Source organism: Oncorhynchus gorbuscha, unplaced genomic scaffold, assembly GCF_021184085.1.
Source record: "Oncorhynchus gorbuscha isolate QuinsamMale2020 ecotype Even-year unplaced genomic scaffold, OgorEven_v1.0 Un_scaffold_6645, whole genome shotgun sequence".
NCBI lineage: Eukaryota > Metazoa > Chordata > Actinopteri > Salmoniformes > Salmonidae > Oncorhynchus > Oncorhynchus gorbuscha.
This window is the reverse complement of record NW_025750191.1, coordinates 1-20318: the sequence shown is the minus strand read 5'-3', so window position 1 is coordinate 20318 and position 20318 is coordinate 1. Positions and strand designations below refer to the sequence as shown.

The following is a 20318-nucleotide window of genomic DNA, read 5'->3' as shown; positions in this document are numbered from 1 at the left end:
TGTTCTCTTAGTCATCCCTGATGGTGACTCACTGTATTGTTCTCTTAGTCATCCCTGATGGTGAGTCATCCCTGATGATGACTGTGTTGTTCTTAGTCATCCCTGATGGTGACTCACTGTGTTGTTCTCTTTAGTCATCCCTGATGGTGACTCACTGTATTGTTCTCTTAGTCATCCCTGATGGTGACTCACTGTGTTGTTCTCTTAGTCATCCCTGATGGTGACTCACTGTGTTGTCCTCTTAGATGATGACTCACTATGCTGTGGTCTGACTGTCCTGTTCTCTTGGTCCACAGTGGTCTGACTGTCCTGTTCTTTCTGTCCACAGTGGAGACCTCAGGTGACGGCCAGTGGCCACAGCACCTTCTCGACGTCCAGAAGGCTGCTGGGAAAGACAACTTCACCCCTCATCCCTGAGGGAACTAACCTTGCATCGAGAGGGCTAGCCATCGTCTGGGGAGAAGGCCAGGTATGTGTTGTTGTTTATTTTCTAAAGGTTTATTTTTTGTCATTGTATGCTTTACAGTGGGAAATAAAGAGTTTCTGTAGTTGGTCTGATTCAAAGTGATGCTGTATATATGATCTGGAGGCAGCAGTTTAGACAGCTAGACCACCGTAGGACACCCCTGTTTCTGTTGTTGTTGTTGCTTTTTCTTCTTCTTCTTCTTCTTCTTCTTCTTCTTCTTCTTCTTCTTCTTCTTCTTCTTCTTCTTCTTCCTATTCTTCTTCCTATTCTTCTTCTTCCTATTCTTCTTCTTCTTCTTCACGATATGCGATATGTCTTTAACAGTAACGTCTTTGCATTGTTGTATAAAAGACAGCTCTCTCCTGATCGTGAAGAGGATGTGTTGTTCTGTATTCCCCAGGCGACAGGCAAGATGGATGAGAATGAGTTTGTTGCGGTGACGAGCACCAACGCTGCCAAGCTGTTCAACCTGTATCCTCGTAAAGGAAGGATCGCTGTGGGGTCAGACGCAGACATCGTGATCTGGAACCCCAAGGAGACCAAGACCATCTCAGCCGCGACCCACGCACTGGTACACACACACACACACACACACACACACACACACACACACACACACACACACACACACACACACACACACACACACACACACACACACACACACACACACACACACACACACACACACACACACACACACACACACCCTCCCCCTCTCCCTCTCTTTCACAGTCAACCTCCAGACATCATTCAGACATTCCTCTCCAATGTGTCTGGAGGAGTTTTGTCCGTCTGTCTGTAAGGGTTTAGTGATGATGATATCATGTCTGAGCTGGATGTTCATTATTCTGTCCTTGTGTGTGTTTCCAGACAGTGGAGATTAACATCTTTGAGGGCATGGAGGTCCGGGGAGCCCCGGTGGTGGTGATCAGTCAGGGGAAGATCGTCCTGGAGGGGGGAAAGCTGAACGTCACAGAGGGCTCTGGACGCTTCGTACCCAGGAAGGCTTATCCTGACTTCATCTACAAGAGGATCAAAGCACGCAGCAAGGTAAGAGAAGAGAGATGAAGGCTAACCAGGGTAAGAGCGAGGGGCTAAGACACAGCAGGGCAAGAGAAGAGAGATGAAGGCTAACCAGTGTAAGAGCTAGGGGCTAAGACCCAGCAAGGTAAGAGAAGAGAGATGTAGGCTAACCAGGGTAAGAGCTAGGGGCTAAGACCCAGCAAGGTAAGAGAAGAGAGATGTAAGGCTAACCAGCAAGGTAAGAGAAGAGAGATGTAGGCTAACCAGCAAGGTAAGAGAAGAGAGATGTAGGCTAACCAGGGTAAGAGCTAGGGGCTAACAACCAGCAGGGTAAGAGGAGAGAGATGAAGGCTAACCAGGGTAAGAGCTAGGGGCCAACAACCAGCAGGGTAAGAGGAGAGAGATGAAGGCTAACCAGGGTAAGAGCTAGGGGCTAACAACCAGCAGGGTAAGAGAAGAGAGATGATGGCTAATCAGGGTAAGGGGCTAACAACCAGCAGGGTAAGAGAAGAGCGATGAAGGCTAACCAGGGTAAGAGCTAGGGGCTAACAACCAGCAGGGTAAGAGAATAGTGGTGAAGGCTAACCAGGGTAAGAGCTAGGGGTTAATGATGGCAGGGTAAAAGCACAGCAGGGTAGGAGATAGTGGCTAATGCTAGCAGGGTAAGAGATAGTGGCTAATGCTAGCAGGTTAAAAGCACAGCAGGGTAGGAGATAGTGGATAATGTTAGCAAGGTACGAGCTGAACAGGGTAGGAAATAGTGGCTAATGCTAGCAGGGTAAGAGCTAGGGGCTAATGCTTGCAGGGTAAAAGCACAGCAGGGTAAGAGCTAGGGGCTAATGCTTGCAGGGTAAAAGCACAGCAGGGTAGGATATAGTGGCTAATGCTAGCAGGGTAAGAGCACAGCAGGTTAGGAGATAGTGGCTAATGCTTGCAGGGTAAAAGCACAGCAGGGTAAGAGATAGTGGCTAATGCTTGCAGGGTAAAAGCACAGCAGGGTAAGAGATAGTGGCTAATGCTTGCAGGGTAAGAGCACAGCAGGGTAGGAGATAGTGGCTAATGCTAGCAGGGTAAGAGATAGTGGCTAATGCTAGCAGGGTAAGAGCACAGCAGGGTAGGATATAGTGGCTAATGCTTGCAGGGTAAAAGCACAGCAGGGTAAGAGATAGTGGCTAATGCTAGCAGGGTAAGAGCTAGGGGCTAATGCTTGCAGGGTAAAAGCACAGCAGGTTAGGAGATAGTGGATAATGCTTGCAGGGTAAAAGGTAAACTTTACAGAGAGGTAAACTTTACAGAGAGGTAAACTTTACAGAGAGGTAAACTTTACAGACAGAGGCCTGAAACTCTACCACATTAGGTTTTTAAGAAACTGTGCTTTTGAAGTGCACTTGCAGCAATTTAAACACTAACGGCTAATGGCTAATGGATAACAGCTAATAGCTAACGGCTAATGGCTAACAGCTAATGGCTTATGTTAAGAGTGTGATAGTATAAAGGTCCATCGCAACTTGTGCTTTTACAAATGTGGCATAACTCTCTTTCCACCCTTTACTTACTGTATATTACACAGTAAATCACTTTTTAGTGAGGCTACATTAAGGCTACATTATCCTCTTAATTACTTTATCCTTTACATGACATTCACCTGACATTCTCTCCAGATGCTTGACCAGCTACATTACCCTTTACATGACATTCTCTCCAGATGGCTGAATATTTACATTATCCTAACATGACATTCTCTCCAGATGGTTGATGATCTACATTATCCTAACATGACATTCTCTCCAGATGGTTGATGATCTACATTATCCTAACATGACATTCTCTCCAGATGGCTGAATATTTACATGATCCTTTACATGACATTCTCTCCAGATGGCTGAATATTTACATTATCCTAACATGACATTCTCTCCAGATGGTTGATGATTTACATGATCCTTTACATGACATTCTCCTCCCTCTCCAGATGGCTGATGCCCGTGGCGTCCCCCGAGGGAACTATGATGGACCGGTCCATGATGTCATCAGCATGACTAAGTCAGTGCCGGCCACTCCCTCCAGCAGGGGGCCCCAGTGCCCAGGGAAGGGCCCCCTCGGCCCCACCAGGAACCTGCACCAGTCTGGTTTCACCCTATCCGGTATGGGTAAGCTTCATCTACTCTTTACTGGGTGTGGATGTTTCTCCTCACTTTTTTAATTTAACCTTTATTTATACAGGGTTATGCTATACAGGGTTATTCTATACAGGGTTATTCTATACAGGGTTATTCTATACAGGGTTATTCTATACAGGGTTATTCTATACAGGGTTATTCTATACAGGGTTATTCTATACAGGGTTATTCTATACAGGGTTATTCTATACAGGGTTATTCTACACAGGGTTATTCTATATACAGGGTTATTCTATACAGGGTTATTCTATACAGGGTTATGCTATACAGGGTTATTCTATACAGGGTTATTTATACAGGGTTATTCTACACAGGGTTATTCTACACAGGGTTATTCTACACAGTGTTATTCTATACAGGGTTATTCTACACAGGGTTATTCTATACAGGGTCATTCTATACAGGGTTATGCTATACAGGGTTATTTATACAGGGTTATTCTACACAGGGTTATTCTACACAGGGTTATTCTACACAGGGTTATTCTATACAGTGTTATTCTATACAGGGTTATTCTACACAGGGTTATTCTATACAGGGTCATTCTATACAGGGTCATTCTATACAGGGTTATTCTATACAGGGTTATTCTATACAGGGTTATTCTATACAGGGTTATGCTATACAGGGTTATTCTATATACAGGGTTATTCTATACAGGGTTATTCTATACAGGGTTATGCTATACAGGGTTATTTATACAGGGTTATTCTACACAGGGTTATTCTACACAGGGTTATTCTACACAGGGTTATTCTATACAGGGTTATGCTATACAGGGTTATGCTATACAGGGTTATGCTATACAGGGTTATTCTACACAGGGTTATTCTACACAGGGTTATTCTACACAGGGTTATTCTATACAGGGTTATTCTATACAGGGTTATTTCTACACAGGGTTATTCTACACAGGGTTATTCTATACAGGGTTATTCTATACAGGGTTATTCTACACAGGGTTATTCTACACAGGGTTATTCTATACAGGGTTATTCTATACAGGGTTATTCTCATTAAGATCAAATCTCTTTCACTCTCTGGAAGTACCAGACAGGAAACTGTCTCCTTTTGTCTTGATGTCAGGAGGGAATGGGAGTGAGATGGTCAGAGTGAAAGAGAAGGAGGGAGAGGGAGGAAGACGGAGAGAGTGGAAGAGAGGGAGATGGGGGGGGAGTGAGATGGTCAGAGTGAAAGAGAAGGAGGGAGAGGGAGGAAGACGGAGAGAGTGGAAGAGAGGGAGATGGGGGGGGAGTGAGATGGTCAGAGTGAAAGAGGAGGAGGGAGACGGAGAGAGTGGAAGTGAGGGAGATGGGGGGGGAGTGAGATGGTCAGAGTGAAAGAGAAGGAGGGAGAGGGAGGAAGACGGAGAGAGTGGAAGAGAGGGAGATGGGGGGGGAGTGAGATGGTCAGAGTGAAAGAGAAGGAGGGAGAGGGAGGAAGACGGAGAGAGTGGAAGTGAGGGAGATGGGGGGGGAGTGAGAAGGTGGAGAGAGATTAGGATGCTTATAGATAGAGACACAGTTGTTATTTAATGATTTATTTGTCCTTCCTTTTCTCTCGGTGTCTCCCCTTCTCACTCTCTCTCTCTCCCCCATCTCCCTCTCTTCCACGCTCTCCGTCTTCCTCCCTCTCCCTCCTTCTCTCTCACTCTGACCATCTCACTCCCATTCCCTTGTTTCAGCCAATCATCTTTCTAATTGGGAGTCCTGTCTATCCTGTCAGCCTTATTAGTCTAACTTCTAGCTCTGTTTACTGTCTCTGTTGAACCACACAGGACCAATTATAGCTACAGTATAGCTGTAGTTACATCTAAGGTCAGGGATTTGGGAAGCTGTACAATGGTTATTTCAATCGTAGTTCTACTGTCTTACTCCTATCAGAACCCAAAATGTACTCCATTGTTTATAACGGATCTTTGCTCTTGTTCTCCGATACAGGAACTCAGATTGACGACCACATCCCACGACGCTCAGCACAGAGGATCGTGGCGCCACCCGGTGGCCGCTCCAATATCACCTCCCTGTCGTGAACCTGGGAGCTCCTTGCTCCTCGCGTCTGCTGTAGGGAGAAAAATAAATCAACTACTGTAGCAACAACCAACTACATCAATCAAAACAAATCTCACCCGGCTTCCAGAACTAAACTCAACAGTGAAACCTGAACATGCAATCCTCTTCTCAGATACAACTGTAAAACAGTATACAGATTAGAACTACATTTACCACTAGTAGTTACCACCAGTATACAGCATAGAACTACAATTACCACTAGTAGTTACCACCAGTATACAGCATAGAACTACAATTACCAATAGTAGTTACCACCAGTATACAGCATAGAACTACAATTACCACTAGTAGTTAAGTCGCTCTGGATAAGAGCGTCTGCTAAATGACTTAAATGTAAATGTAAATGTAGTTACCAGTCATTCTATTTCTATGGTAGACACACCAACTGATAAAACCCACTAACTTAGTACTTTGATCTGTTATCCTTTATCAATATTGTGATCAATTCCTCAAATCAATTTATCTCATTGCCCATCAATAGTCAACTGTCCCTGTCAGATCTCCATAGCATGCAGCTTAAACAGTCTCTGTCTCCTCAGTCAGACAACCGTCTCCTCAGTCGTCGTCTCCTCAGCTTCACTATAGCTTTACTAACATGGTGATACATGAGTCCTAGATGAAAGTAGTTCTCTTTAGACCACAGAATGCCTCTCAGCTCTCTCTCTCTCTCTCGTCGTAGTGATGCCTGCTTCAATGCTTCTAAGAAACTCTGTAGTTGAGTCCAACATGGAACTCTATTCCCTAGATAGTGCACTAGAGGACAAAAGTAGTGCGCTATCTAGGGAATAGAGGGCCATTTGAGACTGATGCGAACTTGTTTTTCTCTGTCTGTTGTTATTTAGTCATGGCTGTAGGCTATTTAGGCTTCATCTTACCGTCTCTTACTGTTATGCATGACTTTTCCTCTTAATCGTTACTCATTACAAATACAACAAGGGAAATAAGTGTGTATTACTGTTACTGTGAACAGACTGTAGGGACAGTCCTCTAGTCACGCTTGTCTTAATATTATTATGATGTTTTATCCCAATGCAGGTGAGCTAACTTTGCTTCCATGGTATATTCAGTCAGTCAGAATAGGAACTTCACCAATCCTTCTATTCAGTCAGTCGGAGTAATAACTACACCAATCCTTCTATTCAGTCAGTCGGAGTAATAACTTCACCAATCATTATATTCAGTCATTCAGTCGGAGTAATAACTTCACCAATCCTTCTATTCAGTCAGTCGGAGTAATAACTTCACCAATCATTATATTCAGTCATTCAGTCGGAGTAATAACTTCACCAATCATTATATTCAGTCAGTCGGAGAAATAACTTCACCAATCCTTCTATTCAGTCATTCAGTCAGAATAAGAACTTCACCAATCCTTCTAATCAGTCATTCAGTCAGAATAAGAACTTCACCAATCCTTCTATTCAGTCAGTCAGAATAAGAACTTCACTAATCCTTCTATTCAGTCAGTCAGAGTAATAACTTCACCAATCCTTCTATTCAGTCTGAATAAGAACTTCTCCAATCCTTCTATTCAGTCAGTCAGAATAAGAACTTCTCCAATCCTTCTATTCAGTCTGAATAAGAACTTCTCCAATCCTTCTATTCAGTCAGAATAAGAACTTCTCCAATCCTTCTATTCAGTCAGAATAAGAACTTCTCCAATCCTTCTATTCAGTCAGAATAAGAACTTCACCAATCCTACTATTCAGTCAGAATAAGAACTTCTCCAATCCTACTATTCAGTCAGAATAAGAACTTCTCCAATCCTTCTATTCAGTCAGAATAAGAACTTCTCCAATCCTTCTATTCAGTCAGAATAAGAACTTCTCCAATCCTTCTATTCAGTCAGAATAAGAACTTCTCCAATCCTTCTATTCAGTCAGAATAAGAACTTCTCCAATCCTTCATGTCTATATAGGAGGTGCAGGGAAGCCCATAGCATCTGTATACTGGATCTGTGTTGTTGTCTTTATAGCACAGCCATGTTCCACTGTCATCGTGTGACTTTTATATGTTTTGTATATAAAGACCAAACATCCTGGTGCTTTGAAACCCTAGCCTGGTTCAGCCATACTGAATGCTCCACTGACTTGGTGAAACAGAGCATAGCAGTCAGGATTCCAGGCTATTGAACAGCCACGTTGTTGCCAAGGATACACAGGGATACGTGGAGCTGTGAACAATAAAACAGTGGTTTTAAAAGTCTCTCGCTTTAAAAAAAAAACAACTCTTATTTGTAATGATTTTATTTAATTTTCTACAATTTCCTTTCTCACTTTTTGTAGACTTCGGCGTTTGTACTTTTAGTCGGTCGGTCTTTGGAAAGGTTGTGTGCATTCGTTAAGTGGTCATGTAAAAAAGGTCAAATGAAGTGGTCAATTTTTAGTCTTTTTCTACTGTTTCTGTGTCCAATGGAAATAGGATCTGTGTCCCGAAAGCTAATGTAAGCATGTCCTGAATAAAGGTTGAGGGGGAAAAGTGTATTTGGTTTATTTTTGTTATTTGTAATGACAGCAGGGTAGCCTAGTGGTTAGAGCGTTGGACTAGTAACCGGAAGGTTGCGAGTTCAAACCCCTGAGCCGACAAGGTACAAATCTGTCGTTCTGCCCCTGAACAGGCAGTTAACCCACTGTTCCTAGACCGTCATTGAAAATAAGAATTTGTTCTTAACTGACTTGCCTGGTTAAATAAAGGTTAAAAAACAATAAGAAGAAATAAAAGTCATAACATGTCTTATATACAGTTGACGTCTGAAGTTTACATACACCTAGGTTGGAGTCATTAAAACTAGTTTACATACACCTACGTTGGAGTCATTAAAACTAGTTTACATACACCTAGGTTGGAGTCATTACAACTAGTTTACATACACCTAGGTTGGAGTCATTAAAACTAGTTTACATACACCTAGGTTGGTGTCATTAATAGTTGTTTTTCAACCACTCCACACATTTCTTGTAAACAAACTATAGTTTTGGCAAGTCTGTTAGGACATCTACTTTGTGCATGACACAAGTACTTTTTACAACATTTGTTTACAGACAGATTATTTCACTTATAATTCACTGTATCACAATTCCAGTGGGTCAGAAGTTTACATACACTAAGTCGACTGTGCCTTTAAACGGCTTGGAAAATTCCAGAAAATTATGTCATGGCTTTAGAAGATTCTGATAGGCTAATTGACATAATTTGCGTCAATTGGAAGTGTACCTCTGGATGTATTTCAAGGCCTGCCTTCAAACTCAGTGCCTCTTTGTGTGACATCATGGGACAATCAACAGAAATCAGCCAAGACCTCAGAAAATGAATTGTTTGGTTCATCCTTTGGAGAAATGTCCAAACGCCTGAAGGTTCCACGTTCACCTGTACAAACAATAGTACACAAGTATAAACACCATGGGACCACGCAGCCGTCATACCGCTCTGGAAGGAGACGCATTCTGTCTCCTAGAGATGAACTTACTTTGGTGCGAAAAGTGCAAATCAATCCCAGAACAACAGTAAAGGACCTTGTGAAGATGCTGGAGGGAACAGATACACAAGTATCTATATCCACAGTAAAATGAGTCCTATATCGACATAACCTGAAAGGCCGCTCAGCAAGGAAGAAGACACTGCTCCAAAACCGCCATAAAAAAGCCAGACTACAGTTTGCAACTGCACATGGGGACAAAGATCGTACTTTTTGAAGAAATGTCCTCTGTTCTGATGAAACAAAAATAGAACTGTTTGGCCATAATGCCCATCGTTGTGTATGGAGGAAAAAGGGGGAGGCTTGCAAGCTGAAGAACACCATCCCAACCGTGAAGCACGGGGGTGGCAGCATCATGTTGTGGGGTGCTTTGCTGCAGTCGGGACTGGTACACTTCACAAAATAGATGGCTACACGAGAGAGGAAAATTACATGGATATATTGAAGCAACATCTCAAGACATCAGTCAGGAAGTTAAAGCTTGGTCGCAAATGGGTCTTCCAAATGGACAATGTCCCCAAGCATACTGTCATGTTTTGTCATTGGTTATCATGTCTTGTCTCTGTGCTTCCCTTCTATTCGTTTCCCTCTGCTGGTCTTATTAGGTTCTTTCCCTCTTTCTATCCCTCTCTTCCCCTTCCTCTCTCCCTCTCTCGCTCTCTCTCCTTATCGTTCCGTTCCTGCTCCCAGCTGTTCCTCATTTACTCTTTTCACACCTGTCCCCTATTTTGCCCTCTGATTTGAGCCACTATTTCTCCCTCTGTTTTCCGCTTCTGTCCTTGTCGGATCCTTGTATGATGTTCGCTGTTCTGTGTCCTTGTCTCGCCCTGTCGTGTTTTATCTTTTTCAGATGCTGCGTGTGAGCAGGTGTCTTAGTCTGCTACGGTCGGTGCCTTCCCGAAGCAACCTGCAGTCTATGGTCGAGTCTCCAGTCAGTCCTCGCAACTACGAGTGGATTTCAGTTTTTCCTGTTTTGTTTTCTCCTTGTTATATCCAGGATTATTACTTTTGTCATTTACTGGAATAAAGACTCTGTTTTCGTTAAGTCGCTTTTGGGTCCTCATTCACCAGCATAACACATACTTCCAAAGTTGTGGAAAAATGGCCTATGGACAACAAAGTCAAGGTATTGGAGTGGCCATCACAAAGCCCTGACCTCAAGCCTATAGACAATTTGTGGGCAGAACTGAAAAGTAGGAGGCCTACAAACCTGACTCAGTTACACCAGCTCTGTCAGGATGAATGGGCCGAAAATCCCCCATCTTATTGTGGGAAGCTACCCAAAACATTTGACCCAAGTTAAACAATTTAAAGGCAATGCTACCAAATACTAATTGAGTTTATGTTAACTTCTGACCCACTGGGAATGTGATGAAAGAAATAAAAGCTGAAATAAATAATTTTCTCTCCTATTATTCTGACTTTTCACATTCTTAAAATAAAGTGGTGATCCTAACTGACCTTAGACAGGGAATCTTTACTGGGATTAAATGTCAGGAATTGAGAAACACTGAGTGTAAATGTATTTGGCTGAGGTGTATGTAAACTTCCCACTTCAACTGTAGATCCAATATGACTCTGCACAAATCAAGTCGGTCTCTTACATGTCTCTCTGTTGTTTGTGACATCTCCATTGGTACATAGTTAACTCATCTGTGTGTGTGTGTGTGTGTGTGTGTGTGTGTGTGTGTGTGTGTGTGTGTGTGTGTGTGTGTGTGTGTGTGTGTGTGTGTGTGTGTGTGTGTGTGTGTGTGTGTGTGTGTGTGTGTGTGTGTGTGTGTGTATATGTGTTCTGTGTGACTATATGTGTTCTTGTGACTATATGTGTGCGACTGTATGTGTGTGTGTGTGTGTCTGTGTGTGTGTGTGTGTGTGTGTGTGTGTGTGTCTGTGTGTGTGTGTGTGTGTGTCTGTGTGTGTGCGTTACTTGTGTCTGTCTGTGTGTGTGTCTGTGTGTGTGCGTTACTTGTGTCTGTCTGTGTGTGTGTGTGTGTGTGTGAAAGGTTAAGAACATGGCTGCGTGCCAACGAGCCTCTACTCTGGAGGGCTGGAGGATCCAGTTCCCCCTGTAAGGAGTCACGTGACGTAGATGCTCTGGTCTGACACACACACACGCACACACACACCAGACAGACGGAAACAGGTGTCATGTCATCCCAGGATTATAATGTGTTGTGTAACAGCTGGGGTATGGTTCATATGATCTGAAAATTTACGCTCCCTCACTCTGCTGTGAAAGTTTACACTCCATCACTCTGCTCTGAAGGTTTACGCTCCATCACTCTGCTGTGAAGGTTTACACTCCATCACTCTGCTCTGAAAGGTTACACACCCTCCTTCACTCTGCTCTGAAAGGTTACACACCCTCCCTCACTCTGCTCTGCTCTGAAAGGTTACACACCCTCCCTCACCCTGCTCTGCTCTGAAAGGTTACACACCCTCCCTCACCCTGCTCTGAAAGGTTACACACCCTCCCTCACCCTGCTCTGCTCTGAAAGGTTACACACCCTCCCTCACCCTGCTCTGCTCTGAAAGGTTACACACCTTCCCTCACCCTGCTCTGCTCTGAAAGGTTACACACCCTCCCTCACTCTGCTCTGAAAGGTTACACACCCTCCATCACTCTGCTCTGAAAGGTTACACACCCTCCCTCACCCTGCTCTGCTCCCTCACCCTGCTCTGCTCTGAAAGGTTACACACCCTCCCTCACCCTGCTCTGCTCTGAAAGGTTACACACCCTCCTGAAAGGTCACCCTGCTCTGAAAAGGTTACACACCCTCCCTCACCCTGCTCTGAAAGGTTACACACCCTCCCTCACCCTGCTCTGAAAGGTTACACACCCTCCCTCACCCTGCTCTGAAAGGTTACACACCCTCCCTCACTCTGCTCTGAAAGGTTACACACCCTCCCTCATTCTGCTCTGAAAGGTTACACACCCTCCCTCACCCTGCTCTGAAAGGTTACACACCCTCCCTCACTCTGCTCTGAAAGGTTACACACCCTCCCTCACTCTGCTCTGAAAGGTTACACACCCTCCCTCACCCTGCTCTGCTCTGAAAGGTTACACACCCTCCCTCACTCTGCTCTGAAAGGTTACACACCCTCCCTCACCCTGCTCTGCTCTGAAAGGTTACACACCCTCCCTCACTCTGCTCTGAAAGGTTACACACCCTCCATCACTCTGCTCTGAAAGGTTACACACCCTCCCTCACCCTGCTCTGCTCTGAAAGGTTACACACCCTCCCTCACCCTGCTCTGCTCTGAAAGGTTACACACCCTCCCTCACCCTGCTCTGCTCTGAAAGGTTACACACCCTCCCTCACCCTGCTCTGAAAGGTTACACACCCTCCCTCACCCTGCTCTGAAAGGTTACACACCCTCCCTCACCCTGCTCTGAAAGGTTACACACCCTCCCTCACCCTGCTCTGAAAGGTTACACACCCTCCCTCACTCTGCTCTGAAAGGTTACACACCCTCCCTCATTCTGCTCTGAAAGGTTACACACCCTCCCTCACCCTGCTCTGAAAGGTTACACACCCTCCCTCACTCTGCTCTGAAAGGTTACACACCCTCCCTCACTCTGCTCTGAAAGGTTACACACCCTCCCTCACCCTGCTCTGCTCTGAAAGGTTACACACCCTCCCTCACTCTGCTCTGAAAGGTTACACACCCTCCCTCACCCTGCTCTGCTCTGAAAGGTTACACACCCTCCCTCACTCTGCTCTGAAAGGTTACACACCCTCCATCACTCTGCTCTGAAAACCACTGACACGAAACCACAACAGATCCAATTGCTTTATGTCTTTATGTTCGTTCATATGGACAAGCGGTTTTAAAACAGTTGTATGTTTCATGTTAACATTGCTACAGTACTTTAGGCCTGCCTAACTACAATCATTTGTTTGTGCAAAGATTCTCCTGAAAGCATGGGATAGGAAAACAAGAAAAACCTTTTACGCAAACAATACAGTGTATATCAAATGTTACAAAAGCATTTTATACTGTACCCTGTCAAAGAAAACATATAATGCATCACATTGCTACTGTTAAATTAAATTAGTGCAAATCGCATGGAGGTCATACAAGCCCTGCATTCATACCCTCTAATGTAAAGACTAAAGGTATTTTATAGCATGTTTACGTTGCTGCACAAGTCAATAATGATATATTTAAATTAGAACACAGAGAGAGTCAGTAATGATCTATTTAGATTAGAATACAGAGAGAGTCAATAATGATCTATTTAAATTAGAACACAGAGAGAGTCAGTAATTATCCATTTAGATTAGAATACAGAGAGAGTCAATAATGATCTATTTAGATTAGAACACAGAGGGAGAGTCAGTAATTATCTAGTTAGATTAGAACCCAGAGAGAGTCAGTAATTATCTATTTAGATTAGAATACAGAGAGAGAGAGTCAGTAATGATCTAGTTAGATTAGAACCCAGAGAGAGTCAGTAATTATCTATTTAGATTAGAATACAGAGAGAGAGAGTCAGTAATGATCTAGTTAGATTAGAACATTACATTTACATTTACATTTAAGTCATTTATCAGACGCTCTTATCCAGAGCGACTTACAAATTGGACACAGAGAGAGAGTCAGTAATGATCTATTTAGATTAGAATACAGAGAGAGAGCGAGTCAGTAATGATCTATTTAGATTAGAATACAGAGAGAGAGAGTCAGTAATGATCTATTTAGATTAGAATACAGAGAGAAAGAGTCAGTAATGATCTATTTAGATTAGAATACAGAGAGAGAGAGTCAGTAATGATCTATTTAGATTAGAACACAGAGAGAATACAGAGAGAGAGAGTCAGTAATGATCTATTTAGATTAGAACACAGAGAGAGAGAGAGTCAGTAATTATCTATTTAAATTAGAACACAGGGAGAGTCAGTAATTATCTATTTAGATTAGAACACAGGGAGAGTCAGTAATTATCTATTTAGATTAGAACACAGAGAGAGTCAATAATTATCTATTTAGATTAGAACACAGAGAGAGAGAGAGAGTCAGTAATTATCTAGTTAGATTAGAACACAGAGAGAGAGTCAGTAATTATCTATTTAGATTAGAACACAGAGAGAGTCAGTAATTATCTATTTAAATTAGAACACAGAGAGAGTCAGTAATTATCTATTTAAATTAGAACACAGAGAGAGTCAGTAATTATTTATTTAGGTTGGAACCCAGAGAGTCAGTAATTATTTATTTAGGTTGGAACCCAGAGAGTCAGTAATTATTTATTTAGGTTGGAACCCAGAGAGTCAGTAATTATTTATTTAGGTTGGAACCCAGAGAGTCAGTAATTATTTATTTAGGTTGGAACCCAGAGAGTCAGTAATTATTTATTTAGGTTGGAACCCAGAGAGCCAGTAATTATTTATTTAGATTAGAACCCAGAGAGAGTCAGTAATGATCTATTTAGATTAGAACCCAGAGAGAGTCAGTAATTATCTATTTAGATTAGAACCCAGAGAGTCAGTAATTATTTATTTAGGTTGGAACCCAGAGAGACAGAAAGCAGTCACGTAGCTGCATAAAAATGCCTTTGCTGCAGTAAAGGTGCATCCACTTTAAAGCCAATGTTTTTACCTGTTCTGCAGCAACAGCTTTTTAATGTCCCTGAACTATAGATTTACCAAATCAGCTCTTAATGAATGAACCAAGCTACTCCGCTGTAACTGACACCTTCCCGGCTGAGATCCTCAGAGGATGTCTCTTGCAGGTGTTGGAGAAGTAAGGGAACACTCTATGGGTGAACTTGTGTTGGAACTTGTAGATGAGCGTGTTGTCTGAGGCGTCAGAGAAGATCACCCTGCCTCTGTCCCAGTCCAGCTGCACTCTGACCTCCTGGGGCCTTCTTTTCAGGACCAGGGGGGTGGCGGTGGCCGTGCGGGCGCGGTATTCACCTCCATAGTAGCAGATGGTCCACAGGCCCCTCTCTAGAATAGAATGCAATATAATAGAATGGAATAGAATAGAATGGAATAGAATAGAATGCAATAAAATAGAATGGAATAGAATGGAATGCAATAAAATAGAATGGAATGCAATAAAATAGAATGGAATAGAATAGAATGGAATGCAATAAAATAGAATGGAATAGAATAGAATGCAATAAAATAGAATGGAATAGAATGGAATGCAATAAAATAGAATGGAATAGAATAGAATGCAATAAAATAGAATGGAATAGAATAGAATGGAATATAATAGAATGGAATAGAATAGAATGGAATAGAATAGAATGGAATAGAATAGAATGGAATATAATAGAATGGAATAGAATAGAATGGAATAGAATGCAATATAATAGAATGGAATGCAATAAAATAGAATGGAATAGAATAGAATGGAATAGAATAGAATGGAATAGAATAGAATGGAATAGAATAGAATGTAATAAAATAGAATGGAATAGAATGGAATGCAATAAAATAGAATGGAATAGAATAGAATGCAATAAAATAGAATGGAATAGAATGGAATGCAATAAAATAGAATGGAATAGAATAGAATGCAATAAAATAGAATGGAATAGAGTAGAATGGAATATAATAGAATGGAATAGAATAGAATGTAATAGAATGCAATATAATAGAATGGAATGCAATAAAATAGAATGGAATAGAATAGAATGGAATATAATAGAATGGAATAGAATAGAATGTAATAGAATGCAATATAATAGAATGGAATGAAATAGAATGAATAGAATAGAATGCAATAAAATAGAATGGAATAGGGTCAATAGAATGGAATATAATAGAATGGAATAGAATAGAATGTAATAGAATGCAATATAATAGAATGGAATGCAATAAAATAGAATGGAATAGAATAGAATGAAATATAATAGAATGGAATAGAGTAGAATGGAATAGAATAGAATAGAATAGATTATACATATTTTATTTATTTAACCCTTATTTAACTATGACACTTAGTTAGAACAGAACCTCTTATTTACAATGACGGCCTACTTCAGCCAAACCAATAGATACTTTAGTCCATTTGAGAAACAGGTTTCTTTTTGCAGAATTAACCGTGTTGGGGTCCAAATTCACAGGAGCTGGGACAGGGTCAGCCACAGAGCAGCGCCTCTAGTTAGAGAGTTGTTTTTGTGTTGTTGAGAGTTATGTGCCTTGCTCAATGGCACAATGGCAGTACCTGGGCTCGGGGTGAACCACTCCTTCCTCGAGACCGTCTCCCGTGCCACGCCCACGGCCCACTCGCTGTTCACGCCCACCTCCACGTCCCAGGTGTGTCGTCCGGAGTTGAAGCCCTCGGAACCCAGGACACTCTCATAGTAACAGAACCTCTCTGGGTTGTCAGGGAGTCGCTCCTCCTCCTCTGTGTGTGTACCGCAGGCTGGTCAGATCATCAGACAGAGACAGGCAGACATTAGCCGTGTTGGGGTCCAAAGTCACAGGAGCTGGGAGGGAGGGAGGGAGGGAGGGAGGGAGAGAGGGAGAGAGGGAGAGAGAGAGAGAGAGAGAGAGAGAGAGAGAGAGAGAGAGAGAGAGAGAGAGAGGAGAGAGAGAGAGAGAGAGAGAGAGAGAGAGAGTGTACATTGAGTTATCATTCCTACGGTACTCAAAACACATTATCTGCACATGTATTGTGGTTTTATGGTCTCCCTCTACTCACTGTACGTAATGAAGTCCTGCATCCTCTCCCAGACTCTGTAGTTGAGACAGCCCAGGTGTTTGGCTACGTCCAGCAGAGCTCCTGTCACCTCATCTGGCTCCTGTACTGTCACCTGAGTCCTGTAGGAGGAAGGTTCATGTGTCAACAGGTTTACAAAATGTATAATCGCTTGTGACAGACAGACAGAGGTAGCCCATGCGAAATTTGGTTATAGGTGAGATTTGGTTGTAGCTGAGATTAGGTTCAAAATTAGATTTGGTTTTCGGTGAGATTAGGTTGTAGGTGAGATTAGGTTGTAGGTGAGATTAGGTTATAGGTGAGATTAGGTTGTAGGTGAGATTAGGTTATAGATGAGATTAGGTTATAGGTGAGATTAGGTTATAGGTGAGATTAGGTTAGAGGTGAAATTAGGTTAGAGGTGAAATTAGGTTAGAGGTGAAATTAGGTTAGAGGTGAAATTAGGTTAGAGGTGAAATTAGGTTAGAGGTGAAATTATAGGTGAGATGAGGTTATAGGTGAAAGAGGTTAGGTTAGAGGTGAAAGGTTAGAGTTAGGGTTAGAGGTGAGATGAGGTTATAGGTGAGATGAGGTTATAGGTGAGATTAGGTTAGGTTAGAGGTGAGATTAGGTTAGAGGTGAGATTAGGTTAGAGGTGAGATGAGGTTATAGGTGAGATGAGGTTATAGATGTGAGAGATTTAGGTTAGGTGAAATTAGGTTATAGGTGAGATTAGGGTTAGGTTAGAGGTGAGATTAGGTTAGAGGTGAGATTAGGTTAGAGGTGAGATGAGGTTATAGGTGAGATGAGGTTAGAGGTGAAATTAGGTTAGAGGTGAAATTAGGTTAGAGGTGAGATTAGGTTAGAGGTGAGATTAGGTTAGAGGTTATAGGTGCTGAGATTACAAGATGCACAACTATGAAGGAAAAGAATGGAGCAACACACCCACCTGTCAGAGGTCCTCTTGAAGTTCTAATGGAAAATATGACGTCTTACTTGAAAGGCAAACGATAATATCCTTATATTACAACCTCTTTTCATACCGTGATCTCGTTCTCTGATGAGTCCGTACCTTGAGGAAGGTTATGTCATCACCAGTGTCCATGGCCTCCACCGTCACCTCAATGGCCTCAGATAGAGAGTTGATCTGGTCTGTTGTTCTGTCTATCCTGTCCCTCATCCCCTGGGTCTTCTCCTGCTCCTCTTCCTTCAGAGCAGAGATCACAGCATCTTCCTCGTCTCGGAGGAACTGGTGCAGCTTCTCAAACTGCTGCTGGACCAGGCGCTCGGTCTGCTGTGCCTGGCTCTGCAGGGGTAAACGGGGATAGGGGACGACGGGGAAAGGAAGGAATGAAAGGAGGAGATGTAGGAGATGGAGGGAATATCAGAATCCCAATGACCTCATCTCTATCAATACTTTAGCAGTTTATCAAGTGGAATTAGGAGCTCAGGAAATTATGTCAATGATAATGTACTTCGACTGGATCTACTGTCTGATATATAGTATGATAATATATTCCACTGGATCTACTGTCTGATATCAATGATAATGTACTTCAACTGGATCTATTCTCTGATATCAATGATAATGTACTTCGACTGGATCTACTGTCTGATATCAATGATAATGTACTTCGACTGGATCTACTGTCTGATATCAACAATGATGTACTTCAACTGGATCTACTGTCTGATATCAACAATGATGTACTTCAACTGGATCTATTGTCTGATATCAATGATAATGTACTTCGACTGGATCTACTGTCTGATATCAATGATAATGTACTTCGACTGGATCTACTGTCTGATATCAACAATGATGTACTTCAACTGGATCTATTGTCTGATATCAATGATAATGTACTTCAACTGGATCTATTGTCTGATATCAATGATAATGTACTTCGACTGGATCTACTGTCTGATATCAACGATAATGTACTTCGACTGGATCTAATGTCTGATATCAATGATAATGTACTTCGACTGGATCTATTGTCTGATATCAATGATAATGTACTTCGACTGGATCTATTGTCTGATATCAACGATAATGTACTTCGACTGGATCTACTGTCTGATATATAGTATGATAATGTACTTCGACTGGATCTACTGTCTGATATCAATGATAATGTACTTCGACTGGATCTCCTGTCTGATATCAATGATAATGTACTTCGACTGGATCTCATGTCTGGTATCAATGATAATGTACTTCGACTGGATCTCCTGTCTGATGTACTTCTACTGTATGATATTGATACTGTACTTTGACTGCATCTACTGTTTCAACATCAATCCCAGTTATTGTGCTGTTACCATTTCACAGTCCTGATGGGAGTATATTTGATCAATGGTACGACACAGAACTAGTCACATTCAAACCCAGAAATGATCCATCGTTCTGTCTATGGATGGATCTGACGCCTTTTGACCCCTCCTAACCTTGATGTGTTCAGCCTGACCCCTGCTAACCTTGATGTGTTCAGCCTGACCCCTCCTAACCTTGATGTGTTCAGCTGACCCCTCCTAACCTTGATGTGTTCAGCTGACCCCTCCTAACCTTGATGTGTTCAGCCTGACCCCTCCTAACCTTGATGTGTTCAGCCTGACCCCTCCTAACCTTGATGTGTTCAGCCTGACCCCTCCTAACCTTGATGTGTTCAGCCCTTCTGACCCCTCCTAACCTTGATGTGTTCAGCCCTTCTGACCCCTCCTAACCTTGATGTGTTCAGCCTTTTGACCCCTCCTAACCTTGATGTGTTCAGCTGACTCCTCACAGGTCTGCTTGACAGTGTTCAGAGCCTCCAGCTTCTCTTGTAGAGGTCTCAGGGCAGACGTCAGCTCCCTCTGGGGTCAGAGGTTAGAGAGAGGTCAGGGGTGAGTCAACATACACATGTGTGTGACAGTAATCAACCAGATTATCTCCATCTCACTTGGTCAGGGTTTCAAACAACCATGTCAGATCAGTTGAAGTGTTTTCTTCCCAGGCATAATCCAAGGCATTATCTCTGGCATTATCTCTGGGATATGAGGTAACAACAGGGCCTGGCCCATGTTAAAAGTGTTTTAAAAAGTTTCTCAGGTGTTAAGCCTGAGTTCAAAGATGCTTAAAATGCTGTTTTTTTTTAAAAAGTGATTGTGATTTGGGAAATAAAAATTGACATGTTTTTTAACAAGGTAGTGGTAAAATTTTATTCAGTTCAGAAATTTGTAGGCGGCCTATCTTACCCTGTCCCGGGCTCAACTTTCCCCTAAGGTGTGCCAAGAGACAACTTTTTTTTTTGGACAAGCTATATTTTGAAAACTGTAATGTTTACATGAATTCTGATTATATTCATGGAGCCGTGTTGGTTGGGAGTGTCGGGATGGTGTGCGGCTGGACTGGGTGTCCCCGAGGAGCAGCTGTAGTTATGTCACAGTTGGCCACTGAA

The 20318-nt window shown here is 42.5% G+C and overlaps 1 protein-coding gene and 1 long non-coding RNA gene across 2 annotated transcripts; one reads left to right on the top strand and one right to left on the bottom strand.

The window, feature by feature from the left end:
• Positions 1-48: 48 nt before the first annotated feature.
• Positions 49-8225, top strand: LOC124029517 (dihydropyrimidinase-related protein 4-like; the record flags this gene model as incomplete). Its single annotated transcript, XM_046341202.1, has 7 exons — positions 49-60; positions 209-220; positions 329-469; positions 867-1037; positions 1340-1519; positions 3465-3642; positions 5613-8225. Coding segments are annotated over 7 exons (786 nt in total), but the record flags the coding sequence as incomplete, so codon positions are not given.
• A 6220-nt stretch (positions 8226-14445) lies between these two features.
• Positions 14446-16584, bottom strand: LOC124029518. Its single transcript, XR_006837788.1, has 2 exons — positions 16402-16584; positions 14446-15173 (listed from the first exon to the last, which is right to left on the bottom strand). It is a non-coding gene; the product is annotated as an uncharacterized LOC124029518 (long non-coding RNA).
• Positions 16585-20318: the final 3734 nt, after the last annotated feature.